Genomic DNA, 25006 nt, shown 5'->3' on the forward strand with positions numbered 1-25006 from the left:
GGAAGTAAATCCGTGTTGGCTCTGAGAGGGGACCCTGCAGTCCCAGACCCTTCCTGCCACCCGTGGGGCTGAGGGTGAGCTGTGGGTGGCACTGAGCACCTTTTCCTACCTGGTTGCTAAAGACGGCAAGAGTGAGCTTTCAAGCAATGAGGCTTGTTGGGCACAAATGAGCTGATTCGGTGGGGTGAGGCCAAGAGGACCTCACGGGAACCTCCCCACCCCGCCCTGGGAGCACAGGCTCTCGGCTGACTGGCCAGGCCCTCAGGCAGCTGAGGAGGATCTGGGGGTCACGCTTGACCACCAGCCACAGCTGAGTTGGCATGGCTTGCCTTTGGGGAATAAAGCCTTCAATGGGCTGCGTGAGCGTGGAGTAGGCTGGGCTGTGATCCTCGCTCTGGGCGGGACCTCGTCATGCCGCTGTCCATAGGGCGAACTTATCCAGGTGTGGTCCTCACGAGCCAGTGAACCGGACGATGAGGGAGCTGGACGAAGTGAAGGAGAGCGTGAGGGAGCCGGGCCCACACGGAGGAGGCGTGGCAGAAACCTCGGGACTGGCTCTTGCTGAAGTTAGGCCTCTGCAGTGGCGGTTTATGTCATTGTTATAAAAATATAGTAACACGTGCACATGGCCCAAACTCAAACCAAGTGAAATCGCAGGAAATGTTTTACCATCTTGTCTCCCGTGGCTGCCAGAGCCGGGAGTCCTGGGACCCTCCCCTCGGCAGTGTAACCCCTGGGCACTGCCCTCGTCATCCTCCCACCCAAACTGGGCAGACATTCCTGGGGTGCCTGCTCTGTGTGGTGGGGCCGGGGTGCAGAGGGCAGCGAGCCGTGATGCGGGTCCCCTGTGACTGAGGATGGAGTTGGGCTGTCACAGGCTGTGGGCACATGAGCACCAGGACAGCCCGTTGTTGGGGAACGTCGGGGAATCGGGAATTCAGTGGGTTCCTGTGAGTGTGGACCTTTATGGTCAGGATGGGGTGGGGTGGGGTGGGAGGCCCCTGGAGGGGAGGGACCTGCCTGGGCCCCCCGATAAGTTGGGTTTCAGATGGAGAGTGCAACGTGAGCAGACTGGTGGATGGGTGTGGGGTGTGCTGAGTGACTGGGCGGGGCAGGGGAGGAGGGACCGAGGCAGGGTTCCTGCCGGGCTGTCAGCCTGGTCAGCCTGGTCCTTTTGTGAGAGTCCTGCAGGAGGACACCACCTGGTTTCGCCTGTGTCCAACGGTGCCAGGGCTGTAGTGGGCAGCGGGGCCCTCAAGTGAGGCCCTGCCCATCTTTGGTCCATGGCCCTCTGGCCTCCAGTGTGACCGACAGCCACCATGGAGTGCAGAAGCCTTCTCGGACAGGGTGGGCACGCGTGGGGGCTACCACCAGAGAGTCGTCGTGCTCCTTTGGCCCTGAGCCATGTCTCGGCCGCCCGTCCTCGGCATCGGCTATGGGCAGCAGACCATGTGCGGGCAGCCTTGGCCCCTGTAGCCTCGGCAGGGCAGCCCACTGTGGACAGAGTGGGTGGGGTCTCAGACTTCCTGGGGTTGAGGACCGAGGATCCCCACTCGCCTGCCAGGGACCGGTGGGGCTGAAGGCTGTGCTGTGGCCCCAGCTCCCCCACTTCCACTACCGGCCCTGGGCTGCGCCGTTGGTTGATGGGCCACAAAAGGCGTTTTGTGCCCCGGAAGAATGACCCCGTTGTGGGGCTGGAGGGCAGCTGGGAGCCGTGAGAGCTTCCTTCCCTCCGGGCTTCCTGCAGACGCGCTCCGAGGCAGGGCCCCGCCCGCGGCTGTGCAGGCCTGCTCAGGCCCTGCCTCCCTGGCCCTGGCTCCTTGTTGCTCTTCCTCGGCTCCCGGCAGTCAAGGTTCTGCCCCACTCTGAATTCCGCCCTCTTTGGTCCGGTGACCCCATTCTGTCCTGGACTCCTGGCCTCTGGGCCTCTGCCTTCCATGTCCCACCTCTTGCAGGACCCTCTCCCGGGCCCAGACTCTTGGCTCTCCAGGGCTGGGTGTGCAGGATGCCTCCTGCTGGGGAGCAGGGGGACAGTGTGGTGGGGACCTGGGGCTGGGTGGGGATAGGTGGCTGCCATGAGGGCCACTTGGGCTTCTCCCAGGCGGCCCTCACCCCTGCTGGGCCAGGACAGGCACAATGCATCTGTGTGATGGAGCACTTCTGGGTGTGCCAGCTGGCACCATATGAGGAGCCTGCCCCGTTGCCCCATCTTCACACCAGCACGCAGACAGGGGAAGCAGGCTCCGCCTGGTCACCTAACTAGCCCGCAGCCAGGCAGCTGGCCAGCAGTGAAGCAGATTTGAACTCAGGCCCGCCCACTCTTTGAGCCTTGCTCGTTCCCTCTGCCCCAACCCCTGGCCAGGCGGTGACCTTGTCTCCTGCACCATCTGCAGGCTCAGATTGAGGAACGAGACCGGGGTCCTTGTCCTCTTCCAAGAAGCTCTTGACGTCGGCCAATGGGAGCTGCCTGTGGTCACAGGTGTCTGGGTGCGGGTGGTGGGCCGGGCTGGCCCTGGGAAAGGGGAACTCGGCCGCCGGGCCAGCACGAGCACCAATTGCTCCTGCCGAGCTCCCGGCTGCCTTGCAGAGACCGGTCCTCCCGGGCCTCCTTCCCCTCCCAGGGCTTTGCTGCTCCCTGAGCTGCCACGCTGCATCACCGGAGGCTGTGGGACCCCGAGCCGGCAGGCCGCGGGCTGATGGGGCCGCCGCCGTGGTGGGACCTCTCTCCCGCACTCGCCATGAGGCTGCACCTCCTGGCCTCTCTTTCAGGAGGTGGCCTGGCCTGGCGGGCGGGGGACCGCAGGTGGCTGGCAGGTGAGGGCTGGGATTGGTGGGCCCGGGGGCAGCATGACCTGGGAGGGTGCCGGATCTTGCCTATGGGGTGTGGAGCTCGTGGCACGTCTGCCCCGGTGAGGAGAGCCCAGGCCGGGTGCCAGGCACTGGCCCTCTCCGAGGGCTTACCTCTCTAACGCCTGCCACGGCTGCTGAGCACGTGTGTGGTGTAGGCCCTGCTGAGGACCTCTGGCTCGTGTCCTGATTTTTGCCACCGCTCTCCCAGGCTGCCTCTGTCAGCTGCTCACCCCAAGATGAGCAGACGGAGGTGACTTGTCTGAGGTCACGTGGGCATGGCTGTGGCAGAGGTCCCAGGTCTGGCAGACCCCGCAGCCTGAGGACAGGACCACTGGGCACTGGCCTGCCCTGGCTGTCTGGGCAGCGGGTTCCAGGGCAGGGTGAATGGCTGCTCTTCTCCTCGCCTTGCTCTGCTCCTCGTGCAGAGGAGGAGACCGAGGCTGGGGACGGGGGGCCCTGTCTAGCTGGAGGGGTGCAGTGGACACGGCCCGTCCTCCTGGGCTCCCTGTGAGGGAGTTGCAGGAGGCGCGGGCTGCCTGGAGCTGTCCTGCGACGGACAGGTGGCCCCATACGGATGCCCCTGGGCCTTGGCTCCGGCTTCTGGTGGCTGAGTGTGGGGTGTGCGAGGAGGAGGCCTGCGGGCGGCTGGTCGCCCCTCTCTGCAGGGAGGTGAGAGGCTGGGGTCCTGGCAGGTCCAGTCCGACCGCGTTGTGCGGCTCACGTTCCAGTTCCCTTGGGTTTGGTTGCACGGACATCCGTGTGAGCTCACCCTGTGCCCAAGGTCCGTGTGGTGGCTCACTTACTTTGCAGACATCCCTAGAGGGACGCTCTCTTTTGTGCCCAGGTTCCGGGGGAAACTGAGGCTCAGAGTTGTGAAGTGGCTTTCCCAGGGCCACACAGTGGCTCAGGGGAAGGACTCAAGCCAGACCTGGCCAGCTGGTGGGAGCTCGGACCACTGCTGTCTTCCTGGCTTGTTAAAATCCTTTTGCAGTTTGTGAACGTTTACCCTTAACTTCTGGGGCCCCTCACCTGTGTCTTTGTGTGGGGGCTGTGGCCTGGCCCCCTTGCGCCACGTACATAGTGGTGGGCGCAGGGCCAGGCTACGCTGGGCAGTCTCTGGAACCACTTGGTCTGGGAGCTGGAACCTGAAACAGGGGAACCCTGGCCCTGGGTGCTATGCTGGCTTGACTGGGAGCTCCTGCCCCACCGTGCCCTTTGCTGCGTCCTGCTCTGTCAGGAATTAAGGGATGTAGGGTGTGCCTGCCCTGCAGTCTTGTCCTGGGGCCAGCCCCGGCCTGCTGGTAACCTGGAGCCCACGCTGGGAGTCTCTGGGCTCAGCTTCCCCCATCCTTGCTCAGCTGTCGCGGATGAGTGACCACGAAGGCTCGCTCCAGGTCTGCGTCCGTGAACCTGAGGTTTCTTGCAGGCCCCTTCCTCCTGCATCTGAACACTCGGCATGCGGTGCAGATCGGGGCTTGTCTTCCTGCCTGGAGGTGTCGGTGGGGCTTGGGGTTCACATCTTTCTGGCAGTTCTTTGTCGAGCATGGGAGCTGTGCCCATGTGCCTGGTCTCCCCCACACGTGACCATGGACAGGCCTCTTCGGCTCTCGGCTTTGGTTTTTGTATCTGTGAAATGGGGGCAGGAAGAGAATTTTTCAGGTCAGCTCATCTTTTGATGTGACAGAACATTTAAAATCACATCCAGTTACCTTTTACAGAAAACGTCCCGGCCGTTATGCCTGCCCTGTGGTCTTACACATGGGGTGGGGATGCGTAGCATTGCGTTTGGTGGTTCTCAGCTGGGAGTGCATCTATGTGCACATGCGCTTGTGTGTGCGTGTGTATGTGTGCGTTTGTAGGGGGTGCATTTTGGTTGCTGTGGCCCGTGTGTGTGTGGCAAGTGGTCACCACGGGCATTGGTGGCTGGGCCAGGCATTCTCAGTGCCCCGCACGGCTTGCTGACTGTGTTCCCTGTGGTGACGGGGGACACTGCTCAGGCCACATGCACCAGACGCGTGTGGGGTCTCTGGTTCCCTTGCATAGAATGTACCTGGCTGCTGGGCGTTGGTTTGGTTTTTAGTCTTCTCCCAGTGCCTCCTCCTGTCATCTCTTGCTGCCAGTCTCAGCTCTTTCCAGCTGATGCCCGTGGACTCGTCTGCAGCGGCATGTGTGTGACGGGGAGTTGACAGGCTCTGAGCAGAGCTGTCCCCCGGGAGTCCGTGCAGGACGCGTTTCAGCCTCTGGAGTGGGCTGTGGGCTCCCCTCCCGTCCCCAGGGTCCCTCTGCATCGGGATCTGCCGTCTTCTCGGTCTGGATGCGTGAGGGTGTTGCCCTCGAGACTCTGTAGCAAGGTTGTACTTTGCTGTCCTTTCTAAAACTGAGAGTCCAGGGCACAGCTGAGTGCCTGTGGGGCCAGGTGCTAAGGCATGTGTGTTCTCTGGAGGGACTGAGCCCATGTCCCCACTTGGTGGGGTTGCCTCTCCACGAACTACCTGTAGGTTTTGGGAATTGGGGTGGGTTTGAAGCCTTAGAAGGCGTGTTTCTGGGTCCCCACTTCTCCCTGTCACATGCCACGGGGCCATCCCCACTCTCTCCAGGGGCCAGAGAGAGCTGGAGGCTGCTGCCTGCCTGGCTTGTTACCCTGGGCCTCTGTGCTGCCCCCATCCCAGTAGCTGGGTCTCTCCGAGCTCCACTCCCCCAGGATAGGGTTCTAATCACCGGGACCCCTCCACGTGGCCCAGCCTCTGGGAGCGCGTGCTGGTCACCTGACTGGTCTTTCAGTGGACAGCCCCGGTCTTGCCCCTTCCCGCCCGCCCTGAGCATTCAGAAACGCACGTTCACAGTTCACGGCAGCTATTTGCAGATGCTCCCAACTGCAGGAGCGAGTGGTGGAAACATGCGTTCCCAGGTCCCTCCCCCACGCTCACCCTGGCCTTGGCCGCCCTGGGGCCTGCCCATGGGACCTGGAGAAGTGGACGCTGGCGATTCCGGGAGGGCCAGGAAGGGGCACTGGGCCAGGGACTGTGAGGGCAGAGACACTGGCACCAGGCTGCCCGAGCAAAGGAGGCAGAAGCGCTGGGGGCTGGGGGTCTTGCTTGCGCCTCTGGGATGGGCCGGAGTTTGGAGGTGTAGTGAAGAGCTATGGCAGGTTCTGGTGGTGACTGAGTGGACAGTGGCCATCCTGCCCAGTGGCCGACCGAGGGGACAGTCTTGGGGAGGGTGTGCTGAGCTGGCTGGGGCCTGGCCGGGGCCAGATCTGAGCTTGGCAGGTCGAGGCTGTCGTCTGTACAGAGTGGGCTGGTGGGGCATTCCTGGCGGGCAGTGCTGCTCAGATGGAGGTCATGGTCATTCAGGCCAAAGAGAGAGGCTGTCTGTCCATCCCTGCCTTCCGCCTGGGGCCCCGTGGACTAGGTGGCCAGGCTGGGTGCTGCCGTGGGTGCTCGCTGCAGCCCCATCCCGGATTCTCGGGGCAGGGGCTGCAGGGCACGGACGTTGCCTGTCCACTGTCCACCCTCCTGTCTGCAGCTCAGCCGGCTTGTCCCCTCTTCCACCACGGTGGCCCCTCAGAGCTGCTTGGTGGGAGGCGAGGCTCTCCCTGTCCTCGGCCTCCTGGGCGTGTGAGGAGCGAGGCCTTGGGTCGGAGACTTGGGGACGTGGCCCGATGCTCTGTGAGGACGGGGGTGGGGGTTCTAGGATCGCCTGGCCCCGGGCCTGTGCTTGCATGCCAGCCCCTGTCCCTCGGCTTGCTGGGGCCTGGGAGGGAGTGGAGGGCAGAGGCTGGCACACACAGGTCCCCAAGGGTTAGCTGGATGGGGCATCGGGTCTCAGCGTGGGACTCAGTCCCATCAGCCTCGTGGGCCCCAAACTGAGCCGGCACAGTGGGATGCAGAGTGAGGGGTTCCAGAGACTCAACCCCTGCGGGCCCGGGGGCTGCCTGGGAGGGGAGTCTACACAGAGCAGTGGAGAGCTGGCAGAGCTGTCAGCAGGGGTGGGGGTGGGGGCCCATGCTGAGGCTGAACTTGGAAGAGGCCACTCTGGTGACTGGAAGGTGAACTGGAAGAGGCAGGAGGGGTGACTGGGTGGGGAGGGGAGGGGAGGTCTGGGCTGGTCCAGGTGAGCCCCGGTGGAGGTCCCTGCCCTGCTGCCGGGAGGCGCCCTTGCTGTGGCTGCAATGGGGAAGCCCCGCTCCAGTGGGCGGACGTCCCGTTCTCAGTCTGTCTCACGGGCGAGGCCCCGTCTCCCATCTGCAGAGGCCCTGCTAGCTGGGCCCCCGCACACGACCAGTACCAGCTTGGTGCCGCCGCCGGCTGAGTCAGTGTGGCGTGGGTGAGCCCCTGCCATGGGGAGGCTGCCGTGTGGGCCAGGGCTCAGGGCGCATGGCAGCGGGGCTTGGAAAGTCCTCCATGAACCCCTTGGGAGCTGGCGGACACCCTGCCCTCCAGGGACTCCCGGCCTGCCTTGGCCTCATCCGCTGTGTGGCTCTGGGCAACCACACTCTGGACGCTCTGAGCCTCCGGGCCCACGTCCCTGACATGATAGCAGTCAAGGGGCAGCGGGAGGACTCGGGGACATCCCCAGGAGAGGCCCGCGCACGCTGCACCCAGAGGACCCACGCCTGGAGTGTCCCCTCTCCCTGACCATCCCAGAATGGCTCTGACTTGCTGGCCACCTGGCATGGAGTCCGCCACTCCACCGCGGGCGGCTAGGGTCTGGACGAGCTTTGACCCGAGCATCTGCGAGTGTGTTCCAGAAGCCAACGGGGGATGCAAATGAAAGTTAGAGAGACAAACAGCTGGGGGGGCGGCGGAAAGCACAGGAGTTCCACGACAGAGCAGCGGGCGGCGGGCCCCTGCGCTAGCAGGAACAGCAGGGCTCAAAATGAAACAAGAGTCATTTCTTTTCCTGTTGAAGAGAAACTGCCTTGCCAGCCCACAGGCTCCGGGCCTCCTCGCCCCCCAGGCTGCCGGGGAGCAGGCGGCCTTTCTCCAGGAATTCCCCCCCTACCCACCCACCCTCCTCGTGTCTGGGCAGGCACCCCGGAGGGGATGGGGACGGTTCAGGGGGACTGCATGGAGGGGAGGCCGCGGCGCCCAGAGCCCCCACCTGGCCTCCGAGAGGTGAGCGTGCTTCAGCTCCTGTCTGTCCCCACGGTGGGCATCGCTGCTGGGCACCCCAGGTCCCTGCCTGGAGCTCTGCCCGGCCATCCCTGCTGGCCGTGGGTGGTCTCTGTAGGGGTGAAGTGTGTTGGGAGCACAAGGGGTGAAAGCGGGACCCTGGTCCTTGTTGGGTGGCCCTCGCTCTGGCTTGGGAGTGCCTCTTCCTCCAGACCCCTTTGCTCCTTCGTGGGGTAGATGGAGGAGCAGCTCCCCAGCCGGAGGTCCCGAGGGCCCTATGACGTCGGCTGGCACGGCCCAGACTGCCCTTGATGCTGCTGCCCAATGGCATCTTTGCGTCAGGGAGACCCCTCATACCAGGGAGATCTCACCGTCTGCCATGTGGCCGGCCCGGGGTCCGGGACTCCCTGTTCTGCAGAGGCCGGGTGGTAACAGCGTCACAGGCTGGTTAACCGTGGTGGGCTTGCAGCTGCTCTGTGGCCCCGTCCCTTTCACTGCCCCCTTTCTATGCCTGGGCCTCCTCCCCCCGGGGTTCCAGCAGGCCTGGGGGTCGGCTGCTGCCTCTCGCCAGCCTTACCCCCCGGCAGCACGTGTTAGGGACACTGAGAAAGAGGCGTGGCCCAGCTGTCTGGCAGCAGGTCCAGCTGGTGTACCTGTTGTGCCCCAGGGAGGGGACAGCCATACGGGGATGCAGGCTGGCGTGCAGAGCGCCTCTGGCCATGGGGCTAGAAACCAGCTCTGGGGATGCTCTGGGGCCCCTTGGCATATTTCTGGGCAGGTGGCCTGCGCCTGCCTCCACCCAGCAGCCTCCCTGCTGGGGCTCCTTTCTAGGAACCACCTAAGAGGGAAGGTGGCTGGACGGGCCTGAGCTGGGCGCCGCCTGCCACCGCGTTCTCCTGACTCCATCCTGTGTGCCGCCGGGCCGGGCCGTTCTCAACACCCTGTCCCTGGGATGAGGAGGTGGCCCGATCGCTGGGCCATCTGAAGCCTTGCCCTCCAGCTGTCTCTGGGGTGGAGGGCTGTGGAGCCCTCAGTAAAAGCAGGTGGCTTGGAGCTCCACCTTCAGCTTCCGGTGCCCCAGGTGACGGCCGTGTGGCCTGCATTGTGGGAACCTGGCCATGGGACGAGCACTCCAGGATGGGTCTCTAAGTCCCATTGCCACTACTCAGTCACTGCCAGACCTGACATCCCCCCCTGCCGCCTCCTCAGGCCTCTGGGGACAGGCCTGCCTGCTGGTTCTCACGAGGGGCAGCTCTGCCTATAGTCACCTGGCTTCTCCTGAAAAAGTGGCTCTGCCCAGAGGTCTGGGGAGGCCCTGGGGTGAAGGGGAAGAGGGAGGGGAAGGTGGGGAGTTTGCGTGTCCTGAGCCAGTGTTTGGGGTGTCTGTGGGGTGTGCAGGACAGAGCCAGGAGGGAGGTGTCTGTGCAGCAGGCCCTGGCACCCATTATCCTGAAGCCATGAGCAGCCTGCGGGGGCTTCTTGTAGCACCCAGGTGCACACAGGCTGGCCTGGCCAAGAGGGACCTGACAGCCAGGAGACTGGGCCAGAGAGGCAGGGCTCAGACGGGAGTCTGGCCCCCACGTCCCAGGTGCCTGGCCGGGGCGTGTCTGCTACGTTTCAGTAAGCTGTAAAGAGCTGGGGAGTGCTGGCAGCTCCAGGACTCGGTTTCCTCATCTTTACTGTGGTGGTTTGAGCAGTGCTGCCCCTAGGTTAAGTGCGGAGCTCAGCACCCAAGGTGCCCCCAAGGGTGCCCCCCACTCATCTGTTGGAGTGCCTGGCCCCATGGGTGATGACAGCCTCCACTGTCAGAGTCAGGAGGAAGGTGGCGCAGATGCATTTAGTTGACTGTAGCTGGACCTGGTCTGAGGGCTGTGGCCACAGCCTCTGTCGAGGGTGGGCTTCTGGAGGGTGGGCATGGGGGGGCAGCCTCTTGCGAAGACCCTGGCCCTAGTGCCCCAAGGTGTTGGTGCTCTCACTCCTCAGCTCTGTCCGAATACCTTCCAGGCCCAGTCAAGGGCTGGCTGGTCCTGGGGAGCCCCTCCTGGCTGCCCCCTTCCTCCTGGCTGTGCTCCCCACTTCCCCCACAGCACCGACCGCAGCTCCCCCAGGCTGTATGAGTGGGCTGGGCGAGGTGGCTGCCAGCTTGGGCACGACTTCCTGTTCTTCCTCCTGCCCCTCACCAGCCCTGGCCTACTCAGTATGGCTAGCAGAACCCCAAAACACTGTCCCTTTGCTTCTTGTGGCAAAGCCCATGTAATGTCACCATCAGTCTCTCTGGGCTTCAGCCTTTTTGTCTGTGCTGTGGGGCAGGTTGGGGTCGCCCAGGTGGTGAGGATGATGATGGTGACGATGGTGCTGGTGACGTTAATGGTCATGGTGATAATCATGATGATGGCAGAGGTGGTAATGATGGTGAAGGAGATGATGGTGATGCTTATGATGATGATGGTGTTGATGATAGTGCTGATGGTGCTGATGGTGCTGATGGTGATAGTGATGATGATGGTCATGGTGATAGTGATGATGGTGGTGAGGGTGATGATGATGATGATGGTGGTGAAGATGATGATGGTGGTGATGACGATGATGATGGTGGTGGTGGTGATGATGCTGAAGGTGCAGACGTGTTTGTCATTGAGTGCACACTAGATGCTGATACAGATGTCCCACCCTGAGCTTTATTATGGAGAGTGGTTTCCCTGGTTAGACCCTTTGGACCTTGATGGGGTCTCCATGAAGGGCATTGCACGGTGTGTGCCCTCTGCCCTGGGGAGTTCGTTGGTTGGGACTGAAGGGCTGGTGTTTATCCCGGCTGGGACCTGGAGGTCGAGGTGTTTGGATCATTGTTCCTTGTCCTTAAACCCTGGGAGGCCGGGGAGGGCCCTGGGCTCTGTATGTCTGGGCTTCAGATTCTGCCCCTGCCTTTGTCTCTATTTCCCTGGGAGTCCAGCTGCCTGGCCAGTCGTGCCCGCATGCTACATGCCCTCCTGCGTCAGGGACCAGAGGCCTCGGCAGCACCCCCAGCCCCTCGCCTTCACTTCCGCCCCCTCACTTCCCTGCATTTTGCAGGCTCCGCTCGGAGCTGGCCACTGATCCCATGTTGGGGGCCGAGGTGGGCCTGAGGGGAGCTGGATGGGGGCCTGCCGTTGAGGCCATCTCGGGCTTGTAGGGCAGAGGGCCGGGAGGTGACTTCTCGGAGGGAGGGCCCAGCTACATGGCTGCTCCAGGGGGAGGGGACAGGGAGCTGGGACCCTGCTCTCTGCATTTAGGGAGGGGGTTGGTGACCACAGAAGTGGGTTTGGCACTCCTGAGTCCGTGAGGTCTCATGCTCAGATGGAACCAGGGGGTCTGAGCTCACAGAGGCAGAGTCAGTGGCCAGACTGGAGTCCAGGGCCCTGAGCCTGCCCCACCCACCAGGGGTCACTCTGATGCCTGGACACCCAAGGCTCTCAGGGATGCGCTGGGGCCCTGGGGGTCCTCTGCCTGCTGGGTCTGCAGCTCTGGTCACTCTGGGCTCCCTTGCAGCCTTTGGGCTGGCAGGGTTGTGGTGTCCATCCCTTACTCAGTGGAGCGTCCTGCCTGTCCCTTGGCCCTCGTTGTCCACTCCACCTGCCCCCTCCTCACCCCTTCCCTCTGGGCCCCTGGACATCCTTGTCTGTGTTGCAGAGGGCTGAGTAGGGCAGTGGTAGGAAGCAGTACTTCGGAGAGGCCAGCCAGTGGTTTCTGGGGGGCCTGCAGGGGTGAAGCCCCTGTTGGGTGTCCAGGGCCCGAAAGCCCTTAGGGCCACTTCCCTTGGGCACCTGTAGACAGGTGAGGGGCTATGGGGTGAAGGAGATGCATATTGTGGTTCCCTGTGCCCCCTCCCCCCTCTCTTCTGGGGTCTGGGCTGGTCTGGGCCACTCGGCCCCACGGGCCTGAGTTCTGGCCCCTGCCGGCTGAGGGACTTGGGACTTGCTGGGCCTGGCAGAGGGAGGGGCCTGGGTCCTTTCTGGCTAGTTGGGGGCCTCTCCCTGGGGGCCCCTGAGGCTGCCTGCCTGGTGTGCTCCCCATTGGACCCTGCTCTGAGGGCCCCCGGCTCTGGGGGCAGGGCAGGAGGCAGGCTGGGCTTTCTCCTGACCACACGAGGGCTGAGCTGACCTGTGTCCTCCTCAGTGGTGCTGAGATTTGGGGCTGGGGCCGCTGGCCGGGGAAAGGGCAGAGTGACCCCAGAGGAGCTGAAATTTCAGCCCGACCCACCTGAGCCGTAAACTGACACTCGGCCAGAGGCAGTGTGTCACCATGCTCCCCAGGGCTGGAGAGGACAGGCCCTGAGTCTCGGTCCCCTGTGTGGGGAGGTCGGAAGCAGGCACCCAGCACGTGCTGGGAGCCCACCCTGGGAGGGCTCACAGGATCCATCCCTCTGGGCCAGCACGGCAGCCTCTGCTGTCAGCATACTCGTTTTACAGAAGGGGAGACGGAGGCCAGGGGAGGCCGGCCCTGTGGCCCCGTGTGGGTAGGAGGTGTGTCTGCCGCCAGCCCCAGCTCCTGAAGGCCCCTCGCCTGTGGGGCGCACTGCCTCCCCCGCTGTCTGCTCCGGCCGCCCTCAGCTTCCCCCAAACCCCGACGCGCCGTGGTCCCCACCGCAGTCCCCACGGGGCTGCCACTTCTCTTCCCCCCCGGGTGGCAGAGGAAGCAGCCCTTCCGGAAGGTGGGGGCCGGAGGTGGGCGACCCGGGAAGCTCCTGAGAGCCCGCTGGCTCCCTGCCTCAGGGTTTCGGTTCCAGGGGGATCCCCAGGCGGAGTGGCAGGGGTGGGGCAGTGGACCTGTTCTTGTCCTTGTCGGGTGTGGCTCACTGTGAGGTCCTTCCGGCCCCTCTGTGCCCTCTCCCCTCCTGTCACACCTCCATGCGGCCCCTCCTGCCCTCCTTGAAGCCCCAGGCTTACTCCAGCCCCACAGGACCCCACCATGCTCTGTTTGGGCCACCCATCCTTCCACTCTGCTGGGCTGGGTCCCTGTGTCCTCTTCAGTTCAACAGGACACGTGGCCTGCTCAGACCCTGCCCTGGGTGGTCCTGCACCTTCAAAAGGGCATCCTGAGCTCCCCTGGACAGCACGGGGCTTCCCTGGTTGCCTGGGAGGGGCTGGAGTCCCGGGGCTCCCCCCCGCCCTGCCACAGTGGGGCTGGCATTTCCTGCCACCTCCCCCGCCTGCCAGGCAGAGGCCGGAAGGGAGTTGGTGGGGGTTCCCCCGCTTCCTGCTGCGGGGTCCTGGGGACAGCAGGGTGGGCATGCCGGAGGGAGCCCGAGCAGCTCAGGAATTTTGGTCGGTGGGGACGTCCCTTCCCTCTCTCAAAGGGACGCTGGGCCGTTCCCGGGCCGTGGTTGGAGTTTCTCCTTGCCTGTGGCTCCGACAGGGAGCTTGGCTTCTCAAGAAGCGGGCTGCGCTGCTGTCAGTCAGCCCTGGAGCTGCCTATTTTAACTTTACTAAATGTAGCTTTTCGGCCTCGCTCGCTGGGGCCCAGGGAGCTCCTCCATGCCTGCGCTGGGCGCTGAGCATTCCAGGCCGTTCCACGTCTGCTCCACGGAGTCTGTTTCTGGCCTTCGGCTGTTTGCATTTTAGAATCAGTTTCGTCTGAAATGCCTTTTGTGCCAAAAGGGGAGAGCTGTCCACTGCCTCTTCCATGCAGCCCTCCTGGACTGAATCTGGCAGCCCTGTGAGGTCCATTTGCCATATGAGGCTGCCGGGCATGCCCTCTGTCTGGATGGGGGCCTGTCTCTTTCTGGAGGTCTCTGTGGGTTCCCAGGCCCTGGCCTCCTTCCTCAGAGTCCCACCGATTGCTGGTGGTCCCAAAGGGGGCGTGGTGGGTGTAGGGTGTGAGATGCTGGGGTTCGGGGCCCCGTGAGGCCCAGGCTCTGAGGGCCCCAGGTTCGGCAGTTGGGTTTTGCACCTCCCTTAGAGGCCCCTCTGCACCCCCTCGGGTGGGGACGGCCGGCTGTCATCTGGGTCCCAGGGTTGGCTTGGGGGCATCTGAGCCTGGTGTCCTGTGGCCACGGCCCCGCCAGCCCCACTGAGCTGAGGATCAGATAAGCACGTGGTGACTGGCTGGTGACAAGGCCTTGCAAGTCCAAAGTATGACTTTTTAAGAATAACCTTATCGCAGCCGCTGCTTATCGGTGGGTGGGGACAGATAAATGGCCTGGAAAAGGCAGAGCCTGCGCACGCGCGGAGGGTTGGGGGGCGGGCTGGCAGCTTCTCTGCACGCTGAGGATGTTTGGGCAGTTTTTGCCTTTTCTTCCTAACATTCCCTTCCTGGCCAGAAAGTGTCTCTCTCCAGAAGACTCCAGAAAACACACCCGGCCCATTGTCACCCAGGCTCCGGGAAAGTGTCTGCTGTGGATGTTCTGTGTAAACAGGAAGCTCCTGGGGTGGGGGCCGGGGGCAGTGGGGGTCCCGCCGAGGCGGGCACTGGCGGGGCGGCTGCCCCCTCCAGACTCAGGAGCCCCCAGGGCTCATGGTCAGCTCTTTGGAGCAACTGCCAGACACTTGTCCCTGGAGTGCGGAGGAGAGGGGGCGTGCCTGAGGAACCAGGCCCCCACCTTCACATTTGGGGGATGGGCTGCACCAGAGGCTGGAGACTGGGTGCCCCTTCCACCCATCTCCCCCTTTCTCCCCATGCCCCTCTGTGCACCCCCCGTTTCCTCTGCTGCCCTTTTCCCCTCCGTCTCATCGGCTTCCCCTCCTCAGGATTCTCAGACTTGGGCTGGGTGCAGGCGGTGCCTTGGGGGGCTGGGGGAGCCTTGGGGTGCAGCCTGGCAGCTGGCAGTCAAGCAGGCCGCCTCCCTCCCTCCTTCCTTCCGGCCGAAGCTTTCTCCCGCCGCTCCCTCCCCTTCCTGCCCGAGCAGCAAACAAATAAACAGCCCAGCACTCAGGCCCAGCGGCCAGCGGCCAGCTTGGACCCGGAGCAGCTTCTGCAGCCGCGTGAGCTGGAAGTCCCCCCGCCCCCACGGGAACACTCTCTGCCAGGTGCGGCCGGCCAGCAGCAGGAGCCCCTGAGTGGCTCTGGGCCCGCCTGGCACTGCAGGCTGCACTCGGCTCCTTAAGGAGAGCAGCCCCCTATGCCCCGCCAGTCCCCTCCTCTAATTCAGAGCCCTCCAGTCTCCCCAGGATCCCCAGGGCAGGGGTGGAGGTGGGGAGACTGTGAGGATCCGGGAGTGACTTCTCCCTCTTGGCCCTGAAATCCCCTCTCCTTCCCAGAGGCTGGGAAGAAAGGTGGGCGGCTCCCCCAGGGGTGGCCAGGTCCCTCAGGCTTCTAGACGCACTCCTGGGATGGGACCCCACCTGGCCCAGCCTCCTCTCGGTACCCCGTCTGTTCCCTTGCCCCTCTTGGTCTGTGTTCTCGGTGGAGATGTCTGCAAAGCGCATTTGGCAAAGTCCTTTCCTTTCTCTACCACCTCGACGTCATTGGGGTGCTTCTCTGGACTGGGGTGCTTCTCTGCACTGTGCAACAGGGGTGGGGACCCCCTAGTTGCCTTGGCCTGCAACCTGCAGTGCAGCTGGGCCTGTCGGCATTTTGCAGATAAGGAAGCTGGGGTTTGGACAGGGATGAAGCTGGCTCAGGGTTCCCAGTCCAGGGGCGGCTCCAGGTGTCCCAGCCCTGGCCTGGTGGAAATTACAGTGGCTGAGGGGCAGCTGCCGATTTCTGGGCTTGTGCCTTTGGGTAACTCTCGTGCCTTCCCTGTGTCTCATTTTCCTTGTTTGTCACAGGTGGGTGGACAGGGTCACAGGAATTCAGTGACATCAAGGCTATGCAGTTGGATCTTGCCTGCTGCTCTTGGGCATCTTTTCCTGCGGGCCTCCCCTCACCGGCTTCTGGTGGGCAGCCCTGGGTGTGTGGAGTTGGCGTCTAGGCGTGGGTGCAGGGCCGTGGATGGCTAATAGGGCTGATTTGCAGTACTGATCTTTGCCAGTAGGTGCCGCTGCATCTGGTTCTGGAATTCCTTAAGCTTTTGTTTCCAGGTTCTGTGGTTTATTCCCAATTTTGGGGACGGTGAGGGTTTCAGATGGATCAGATGAGGCTCACTTGCTGGTGGAGTCAGATGGGGTGCAGGGGCAGGCCCCCCACGCCCTGGCTCCAAGGTTGCGTTCCAGGCCCCCTTCCTGCACCCCGCCTCCTGGGCTGGAGGCTGGTAAATGTGCCCGGGGTGGGGGGTGTCAGGCCGGGGTGGCAGAGTGTCCCGTGTTCTTGCTGTTACCACCTCACCCCAAGGGCTGGCCGCCACCCAACACCTCCGTGGACGGGCCCCTCAGGTCCTGGATAAGAGCTCGGCCCTTGGCCGGAGTGATCTGCCCTGAGTCCTGACTGCGGGTTGGTAGTGCTGTCTGGAGGCGATGGCACGGGTCCCCTGAGCCTCAGTTTGACAGGCTTCTCCCTGCTCCAGGCCTGGCCCTCAGGGAACGCTCAGGACGCAGCTCCTCCCAGGTTCAGGGAGGCAAAGTCCTCCAGGGACCGTTGAGGGGGGCAGCTGGGTCATGTCCCCCAACCTGGGGTGCGCATGGACGGAGGGCATGCCATCACACCCGTGGTCTTCTCAGGAGCACGTCTGATGGCTGCAGGCTGGGGCAGGAGGCCTTTTGCAGATGGGAAGTGGAAGCCCAGAGAGGGGCCGAGGCTTGCCTGGGGCACCCTGCGAGGCTGAGGCAGGACTGGCTGAGGACCGCGGCTCCTGGCTGGGCTCCTCCAGTTCCTGATGGTCTGCTCAGGCCCGTGGGCAGTGGATTTGTCACCTGGGAGCCTCCCTCCTGGGGATGCTTCCCCTTGCCAGGCCCTCAGGGTGGGATGGGGAGGCCTAATGAGCGATTGTGGGTGCTTTGAAATCCCTGACATGAAAGACTGGTGTGTGGGAGGTCCTCGCCTCTCCCCATAGCCTCTGTGGGCTGCCCGTCTCCACGCCTGACACACACCCGGGCCCCCTCCGTGAGGCCCACCCGGAAGCTCCCTGCCCCTGGGCTTTGCGCTGCCGGGCCTGGGCACACACAGAGGAAGTGTGCACTTTTCTGGGGCCCCACCCGTCAGGGAGGCCTGGAGGTCTGGTGTCTCGGCCACTGCTGCGGGGGTACCTGAGCAGCTGCAGGCAGTGTGGCCTGCTGGTTAAGGCCACAGACTTTGCAGTGGGTCAGCCTTCTGGTGCCTGTCCTGCCTTGCCGTAGACAGCTGTAGGAACACACAGCCTCATTCCCCAGCTGTGAAATGGGGTGATAATAGTACCTGCCACATAGCTCCTGATGCCATGCATCAGTCTACACCGAGGACATGAACTCGCTTCTGCTACATAGGGGGTGCTCTGGAAATTTGAGCCCTGGTTATTTTTATTATTATTCCCAGACTTTCACCTCGACCCCCTGAGTAGAGGGGCAGAGGGGCTGGCAACTCCCAGTGACCCGGCATTCCAGGTGGATGGGCCTGGGGTGGTGAGGGTCCGAGCAGCAGCCATCCGGCCTCCCTGCCCAGCAGGCATCTTAGTGCATGCGGACGTGGCTGTCAGCCTGCTTGTCCTGTACCTGCCCTGGGCCAGGTGGGGGTGCTGCCTTGGAGGGCAGCTCCAGGCACCCCTGGCTTGGCCTCCCATGGCAGAATTTGCATCAGTCCACCGTCAGGATCACTGTGGGGGTGCCTGGGGCCTGGCCTGGGGCGTCGCTTGCCCTTACATGGCCTCATGGTCTCCACGGCCAGAGGGGTGGCAGGCCAGTCTGTGCGGATTGCTGACAGCTCTCCTGTGGGTTCTTGTTTTGCAGACTTCTCCAGCCAGGTGAACTCCTCGTCCCTCAGCTCTCCCACGGGCCGTGGCTCCATGGCCGCCCCCTCGCTGCACCCCTCCCTAGGGCCTGGCATGGGCTCCTCGCTCGGCTCCCCCGGACAGCTGCACTCGCCCATCAGCTCCTTGAGCTCGCCCATCAACGGCATGGGCCCACCCTTCTCCGTCATCAGCTCCCCCATGGGCCCCCACTCCATGTCCGTGCCCACCACACCTACCCTGGGCTTCGGCACTGGCAGCCCCCAGGTAAGTGCAGGGCCGGGGCCGGAGGGGGCGGGGCTGGGCTTCACCTGCAGGAGACCTGTGCATTGTGTGGCCCCTGGGAGGCAGGTGCTGTCATTTCCTCTTTCAAAGCCGCAGAGGCGGCCTGAGCCTGGGTTTGCGCCCAGGTCTGCTGACTCTTGAGCTGTGACCAGCAGAGGCCATCAGCCAGGCCGGTCCTCTACCCCAGTGTGGCCCTCCCATGAGAGGGGCTCCCTGCTCCCGTGACTCGCAGCTCTGTCGGGTGGCGACTCTCCCATCCTCGGGTCTAAAGCCACCAGCCTGGAGCCCCATGTCCTCACAGCCGCCCCTCCTCCGGCCGGTCCTTCCCTGCTGGTCTCTGCTCATACCAATGCCAAGTGGTTTCAGCGCCCCCTGGCCCTGGACCCTGCGGGTGAGACGTGTCCCAGCTTGGTGCTGACGTGTCCCTCCTCGGGGATGCCAGGCTTCGGGTCCAAGGTGGCCGTAGCTCATCTGCTGGCCTTGGTGGTCTTGTCCACCGTTGTGTGTCTGCTCAGATGCTTCTCTGGAGCAGGCTGGCTTCTGGGGTTGTGTCTGGCTCAGGAAGTGGCCGGTGCCTGGCAGGGCCTGGCTCAGTCCAGTGCTTGCCGTGGGGACCCCGGAGGTGCCTCTCATCCGAGCCCCTGCAGAGTTGTCCTGAGTTCCCGGGATCCTAAGTTGTGAAGGGGCCGTGGGGCCCCGTGGGGTGTCCCTCTCCCGGCTCAGGCTGGTTCCTGGTGGCTTTCTTGCTAGGATGGCATGGAGACTTGCCTGAATCCCGGCGGGGCCTCCCTCTCTTGGGGGCTTGAGCTGCCCTTCCTGGAATAGGCAGGACTCCCTCTTGCTCTGAGTGTCCAAGGCCGGGGTCAGCTGTTCCTCCCCTGGTGGTGGAGGAGAGCTCTGGTCCACCATCTCTGTGGTGCCTCAGGACAGCCTGCCAGGGAGGGCCTTGCAGTGCAGGGTCCCCTGCCCAGAGCCACCCAGTAATAGTGGCAGCTGTCTCCTATGGACTCCAAGCCCTCTGCTGCCTGTGCAGCCACGCCCCCTCCAGGGCAGGAACCCAGAGTGCCACTGGGGTGTGGAGCCAGCCCACTGCCCATCCGCTGGCCTGTCTGGTGTTGGCTTTGGTGGAGAGCCTCGCTGGCTTTTCCAGGGTGGCCTTGTCAGTGCCTTTGCACCTGGGGGATGGATGTGGAAGAGCTAGGGCCTCGGGCATCACTGCAGAGCCCCCGGACTCCCCTATTGTCACCTGGCCTTCTAGAAGCAGGCAGGAGGCCCGATGTGCTAACATGAGGGAGGCTGGGCCCCCTTCCTGGGCCTGGCTGGTTATTTTTAGCAGAGCCGCCCCACCCCCATTCTTGCTGGTTGCACGATGTCACACCCCGAGATTGCAGATGAAGACTGGGCCTGCACCTGCCCCCAGGGGGCCGGGATAGAAGTTGGCACCTAGTGGCTCTGAGAGCCCACTAGGCTCCTTGCTGGTCACAGGCGTGCTACCTGCCCTGGACGCCCCAAGGGCTCGTGTACAGCAGGAGCTGTACCCCCCTGTACACGGGGGTGCGAGGCCTGAGCCCCAGGTGCCCACCCGAGGGTGATGGTGATGCTCCAAACCTCGGGGGAGCCTGGTGCCCTGGGCACGGTTAGCCGCTAGGGGAGGGGTGGGGCGGTGCTGGGGCTGGGAGGTCTTTGGGGCCACATTCATCCTGTCCTCTGTTGTTCTCTGCACCCAGCGAGGTTCCTGGCACGTGGTGGGTGCGTGTGGAATCCAGGGTGCTTGTGAGCGAGAGGCCAGGAGGCTGATGAGGGGGTCAGAGGAGGAGCCGGGCCTGCGAGGGGGTGAGCATGGGGCACAAACCTGGTGTGCCCCAGACCTTCATTGCTGTCCTGCTGGTCCTCCGTCCGTGTGTCTGTCTGTCCGTTGGTCAGTTGGGCTGCAGTTAGTTTTGCCATGATCTGAGCCCCGTGCTTGGCCTCAAGCTGCCTTTCCGGGGTGGCCTTAGACCCCGACCCCTGGCAGCCCCCCGCCTAGCTCCTTCCCTGGGAGCTGAGTGCAGCTCCTGGGCTTCTGCAGTTTTTCTTGGAAGCCTGCGGTTCCCCGTATGTGTGGGGGTGTGGGTGGAGTTCGGGGAGGCGTGCCCCCGCCCTACCCCAGCCACAACCACAAAGTCCTGATTGCCAGGACCAGCGAGGTTCTCTGATGTCTGCTGTTGTCGAGGAGGGCCTGGTGCGCAGCCGGGTGCTGCTTGCTCGAGTGCACGGCCCGGAGGGCCGTCGACGTCCCGGGTGCCACCCTACCCTGCCGTGCAGGAAGTGGACGTCTCAGGGTCTGGGCAGCCAAGCCAGAGCAGAGGTGTCAGCCTGAGCTGGGCTGCGTGTCTCCCCTGGTCTGGGGGCTCCACCAGCGTAAGAACCAGGGAGCATTTCCCACCGTGTCCCAGAGCCCCTCCCAGTGCTTGGCACCCGTGGACATCTCACATGCAGGCCTCGCTGGCCTAGCAAAGCCTCTGGGGCAGGGCCTGCCCAGGCCTGTGGGGGGACCAGCCCCACTGCTCCTTGTTGTGGGCACCGTGGCCATGCAGCCTCTGCGATGGGACGTCCGCGTGAGGCCGAGTGGACTTTACAGGGTCTGCTTCCTGCCTTGATGGGCAGATAGAGGCCAGCGAGGCCAAGGGCCGGTTTGTGGTGGGTAGTGGGCCCAGAGCCTCCCATCCCAGTTCTGATCGTGGGTGATGGGCCCCTGTGGGCTTGGGAAGGAAGGGCGTGGGGGGTGTGGAAAGGAGGAATGGGAGAGATGGCCGGAGACCCAGGTGGAGCGCTGGCGAGGCAGGAGATTATTTAGTAAGTCCTGTAGTCTCTGGAGGGAACTGAAATAGATGCCAAGGCTATGAAAGGGGAAACGGGAGGGCCCCTCCCTGGCCACGCCGCGGAGTCCTCATGCTCCAGGGAGACGGGTGGAGCACAGGAGGGGGCAGCCCCCTGTCAGCGGGGTCTGTGGAGGGGTGCGTACATGGCGAAACAAGGCCCAGAGCTGCCCCTCGCCCTGTTCTGGGAGCTGTGAGCCTGGCCGAGCCCTGTCTGCTTGGAGCTGAGACGGGGGAAGAATGGTGCCTGCTCCCGCACAGCCTTGCCCTGGTGGCCACGTGGGGACGTCCATCACTTGAGGCAGAGAAGCAAAGTGGGTGCCCAGGCCGGTAGTGAGGGTGTGGCTGCAGCCCCGCCTCTGTCGTCCCACACGTGCAGGGCTCCTCGGGCGCCCCAGGCCTCTGCGCTGACCGCTGTGCCCATGGGGAGCCTCAGCCTGGGCGGGCAGGGCTCTCCAGCACACGGCCCAGGAGCCAGCTTGGCCCCAGCACTGACTGTGACTGCCTGCTCCATCCGTCCTGCCTGCAGCTCCCTCCCTGGGTGGGCCCTGGCCGGCTTTCCCTACTGCTGCGGCCCTGCCTCAGTTTACCTAAGGTAGGCACCAGTCCAAAGGGCCTGCACATGGTGGGCTAGGAGACAGGGCAGGTGGCCCTGCCTACCTGGTGTGGTTTGGGCGGCCACAGAAAGAGGGAAGGCCCAGGCTCCTCCCCTCGGTGCTGCTAGGAGGATCCAGCCCCCCCCCCCCCCCCCGACTCGTGGCCACTCCCACAGCCCTGAGAGGCCTCCTGCTTGCGGGTCCTCAGTGGCTCCCTGCGGTTGGGCCCTTTGGGACCAAACATTTCTCTGGCAGCCCTGCCGTTTGGGATGCCCGCCCATCTGCCATCGCCCCAGCGCCAACGCGGCTGCTGTTGGTGGCATGTGAGCTGGGTCCACTCGTTCCGCTGTCAGCGCTGCCGCGCATCGGCTAGGCAGTCCTGCCATCAGCCCTCAGACAGGCACACTCACGTCATTCCAGTTTTGCACACGAGGAACCTCAGGCTCAGAGTGATTCAGTAATTTCCCCCAAGTCACACAGCGAGTGGGGGAGGCAGAATCCAGAGGCTCTAGGATAAGCGCTGGCTCTCCCCTGCTCCCTCCTCCTGGCCCCCCTGGGTCCGGCCAGTGAGCCCTGCAGGGCTGGGCACAGGGCTGTGTTCTCCACTGCCTCTGGGCACCTGGCTGGCTGGATGCTTACTGAAGAGTGTGGGATGATGCTATCCCCGGAGTGGCTCTGGGCAAGCCCATCCTCTCAGGGCCTCAGTTTCCCTTTCTGCAGCATGCAGGATTACCTTTGTGTCACCACCTGCTCACTCTGAGCTCAAACCCCTGCTCTGCCCCCTGCCAGACCCCTGCCCTCTCTGAGTCTCCGTGTCCACATCTGGGAAATGGGAGAGCAGCGCTTCCCCTGCGGGGTTTTCTGCGCAGGGAGAGACTAGCATGTGTGCAGAGCCCTCGCACCGTGGCACTTGGCACACAGCACTTGCCTTCCTTGGTTGGTGGCCCTTCCTAGTTCCCCTTTGAGTTGGGAAGGCTCCTGACATCTGCGATGGCACACAGGGGGTGTCCTCCACTTACAGAGGGCTGCCCTGCTCTGCACTGGGGTCCCCCAGATGCCCTCTCATCCCCCTCGGCTCCTGTGTCCTGACAGCCCCAAGGGGTCAGAGCCGCCTCCTGGCCTCCCTGCGGCCCCCTGAGTGCCATGGGGGTCAGATGTCTTCGCGGAACCACATGGTCCCCTGCGGGGTGGAGGAAGGCCCTGGACTGGCCGGGCTGGAGGATGCACTGCAGGCGCCAAGGACCCCATGCAACGAGGCTTTGTGCCGGTTTCTGCCTCGTATACTTGGAGCCCCAAGCTCTTCCTGTCCCATGAGAAAGGGGGATGGGAGTTGGGGGCCGTGGGGAAGGAAGGAGGTGGGTTCCCGCATGAGGAGGGCCTGGGGCTACCAGGGGGCAGTGCAGCAGCTGCTGCCCATCCCCGGGATGTCCACGCGACCTGGGTTCCGCCTTTGTCAGGGGTTTGCAGAAGTGGGGTGCTGGGGGTGCGGGGGCTGCAGGGCGCTGCCCGGCCGGGGTCCCGGCGCCTGCAGACAGGCTGGCTCGTGGGAGGCGGCGGGCAGCGCCTCAGCCCTGGGCGCTGGCAGGAGAGCTGGGGTGGACGCAGCGGAACCAAAACTGCTGTGTCATTGCGGCCGCGGCAGCTGTTGCCAGGGTGACCGGTGAGTTTCCCACGCTTCCTCCTGGCGCGGCGTCAGGCGGGAGGGTGGGGCGGAGGGGCGTGTGGAGAGGGGAGGGTGTCCCTGCAGTGGACGCCGAGGGGCATCCCGTCCCTCTCTCCTTGGGTCGTGAGAGTAGAGACCCCCACCGTGCCCGCTGAGGCCCCGGCACTGTGGCCTGTGGGGTGGCCCCTGCTCTCCCCCCTCCCCGCCGTGACAGGGCTCAGAGCTTGGCTGTGGGTTGGGGGTATCCCGAAGTGCCGGCCTTAGCGGCGGATGCCAGAGCTCACGCTGTCCTGTCGAGGGAGCGCCCAGTAATGGGGGGCGGTTCTTATTTAGGTGGGTGAGGGGCAGGGAGCGTGAACAGGGGCCTGTGGGGTCCTCCTTCTGAGGCCTGGGGTCAGCCGGCAGGTGGGGCCCCGAGGGCAGGGCAGCCCTGCCAGCCTGGCTGAGCTCCCCGAGCAGCATCTAGCTTCCTTTGGTGGGCCTGGGCCCTGCTGCTCTCGGGCTCTGTGGCCTGGGGTGGGCAGGGCCCCTCTCTGAACCTCGGTTTCTCTCTCTGTAAAGTGGGGCTGTGACACAGGGCTGTTGGGGGGACTCTGCAACTTGCTACCCGGGTGCCTGGCTCCAACCTGCCAGGCTGACCCCCGCTGTCCCCCTCCTCAGCTCAACTCGCCCATGAACCCCGTCAGCAGCAGCGAGGACATCAAGCCCCCGCTGGGCCTGAACGGCGTCCTCAAGGTCCCGGCCCACCCCTCAGGGAACATGGCATCCTTCACCAAGCACATCTGTGCCATCTGCGGGGACCGCTCCTCAGGTAGGCTGCCACAGGGGCGGGGGCCTGAGCCTGGCCAGGCCGCCAAGGGCACTCGAGCTCCGAAGGCCTCTCGCACTGGACCGTCCAGAGTTTGCACGTCAGGGCAGGGTGGTCCGGAGGCTTCTGGAGAGAGGGCGGCAGTTGGTGGTGACGACGACACAGGGGGCATTGTAGGCTGTGCTCCGCTCGGGGCTGTGCCCTGGGCAAAGGACCCCTCACATCCTACCCCAAACCCCGACGATGCCCTCTTCCGGGGCCGCCAGCTCATCCGGAGGGGTGGGGACTCCCTGGGCCCCGGTGCTCAGCAGGGCCAGCTCCCTCACCCCAGAGGATGGAGCCGGAAGGCCAGGGCTCTGGAGACAGGGCTGGCCCCTCCCGCGGGAGCACTGCGGGAGGTTCACGGCCCGGCCCCGCCCGCAGGCAAGCACTACGGGGTGTACAGCTGCGAGGGCTGCAAGGGCTTCTTCAAGCGGACGGTGCGCAAGGACCTGACCTACACCTGCCGGGACAACAAGGACTGTCTGATCGACAAGCGGCAGCGCAACCGCTGCCAGTACTGCCGCTACCAGAAGTGCCTGGCCATGGGCATGAAGCGGGAAGGTAGGCCACGGGCACTGGGCGGGCCGGGTCGACCCTCCTCCCACATGGCCTCCTGGTGTCCCAAAGTCCCCAAGCACAGGGTCCAGCCCTGGACTTGGCAGCTTTGTAGCGTCCCTGGTGGCGGCCGGCTCCTTTGCATACCTCTGGTGATGGGGTGCTCACTCACTCCAGAAGCCACTGCTGCACTGCAGGCAGTGTGTCCCTGTGGGCGATGATCGAACCAGATCCCCCAGCCAGGCGTTGCTCTCACTCCCCAAATCTTTACTGAGTGCCTGCTGTATGCTAGACTCTGGGATTACAGAAGAGGTGGCCTGGGTCTTACCTGCTGGCAACTTCTAGCCCCATTAGGGACAGACGTTGATGATACCCCCCCTTCAAGGTTGTGGCAGGCCCCGGCCCAATGTGTGGGCTCTGGAAGATGGGCAAAGGCAGAACCACAGGGAGGCCTCAGGCTGGAGGC

General features: G+C 64.2%; 1 protein-coding gene across 10 annotated transcripts in view; it reads left to right on the plus strand.

Moving 5' to 3' along the window:
* RXRA (retinoid X receptor alpha) overlaps window positions 1–25006 on the plus strand; it is a 102431-nt gene that overhangs the window by 54342 nt on the left and 23083 nt on the right. For 8 of the 10 annotated variants that reach the window (XM_070596347.1, XM_070596354.1, XM_070596352.1 and 5 more), the window contains 3 exons: window positions 17735–18000; window positions 23796–23946; window positions 24367–24546. In XM_070596347.1, the coding sequence (XP_070452448.1) occupies window positions 17735–18000; window positions 23796–23946; window positions 24367–24546 (597 nt within the window). Of the gene's footprint in view, window positions 1–7737; window positions 7968–14839; window positions 14966–17734; window positions 18001–23795; window positions 23947–24366; window positions 24547–25006 lie in introns of those variants that run through there. The other 2 variants (XM_070596351.1, XM_008509626.2) reach the window with 2 other exon arrangements.

This window comes from Equus przewalskii, chromosome 26, assembly GCF_037783145.1.
Source record: "Equus przewalskii isolate Varuska chromosome 26, EquPr2, whole genome shotgun sequence".
In the NCBI taxonomy this organism is placed as follows: domain Eukaryota; kingdom Metazoa; phylum Chordata; class Mammalia; order Perissodactyla; family Equidae; genus Equus; species Equus przewalskii.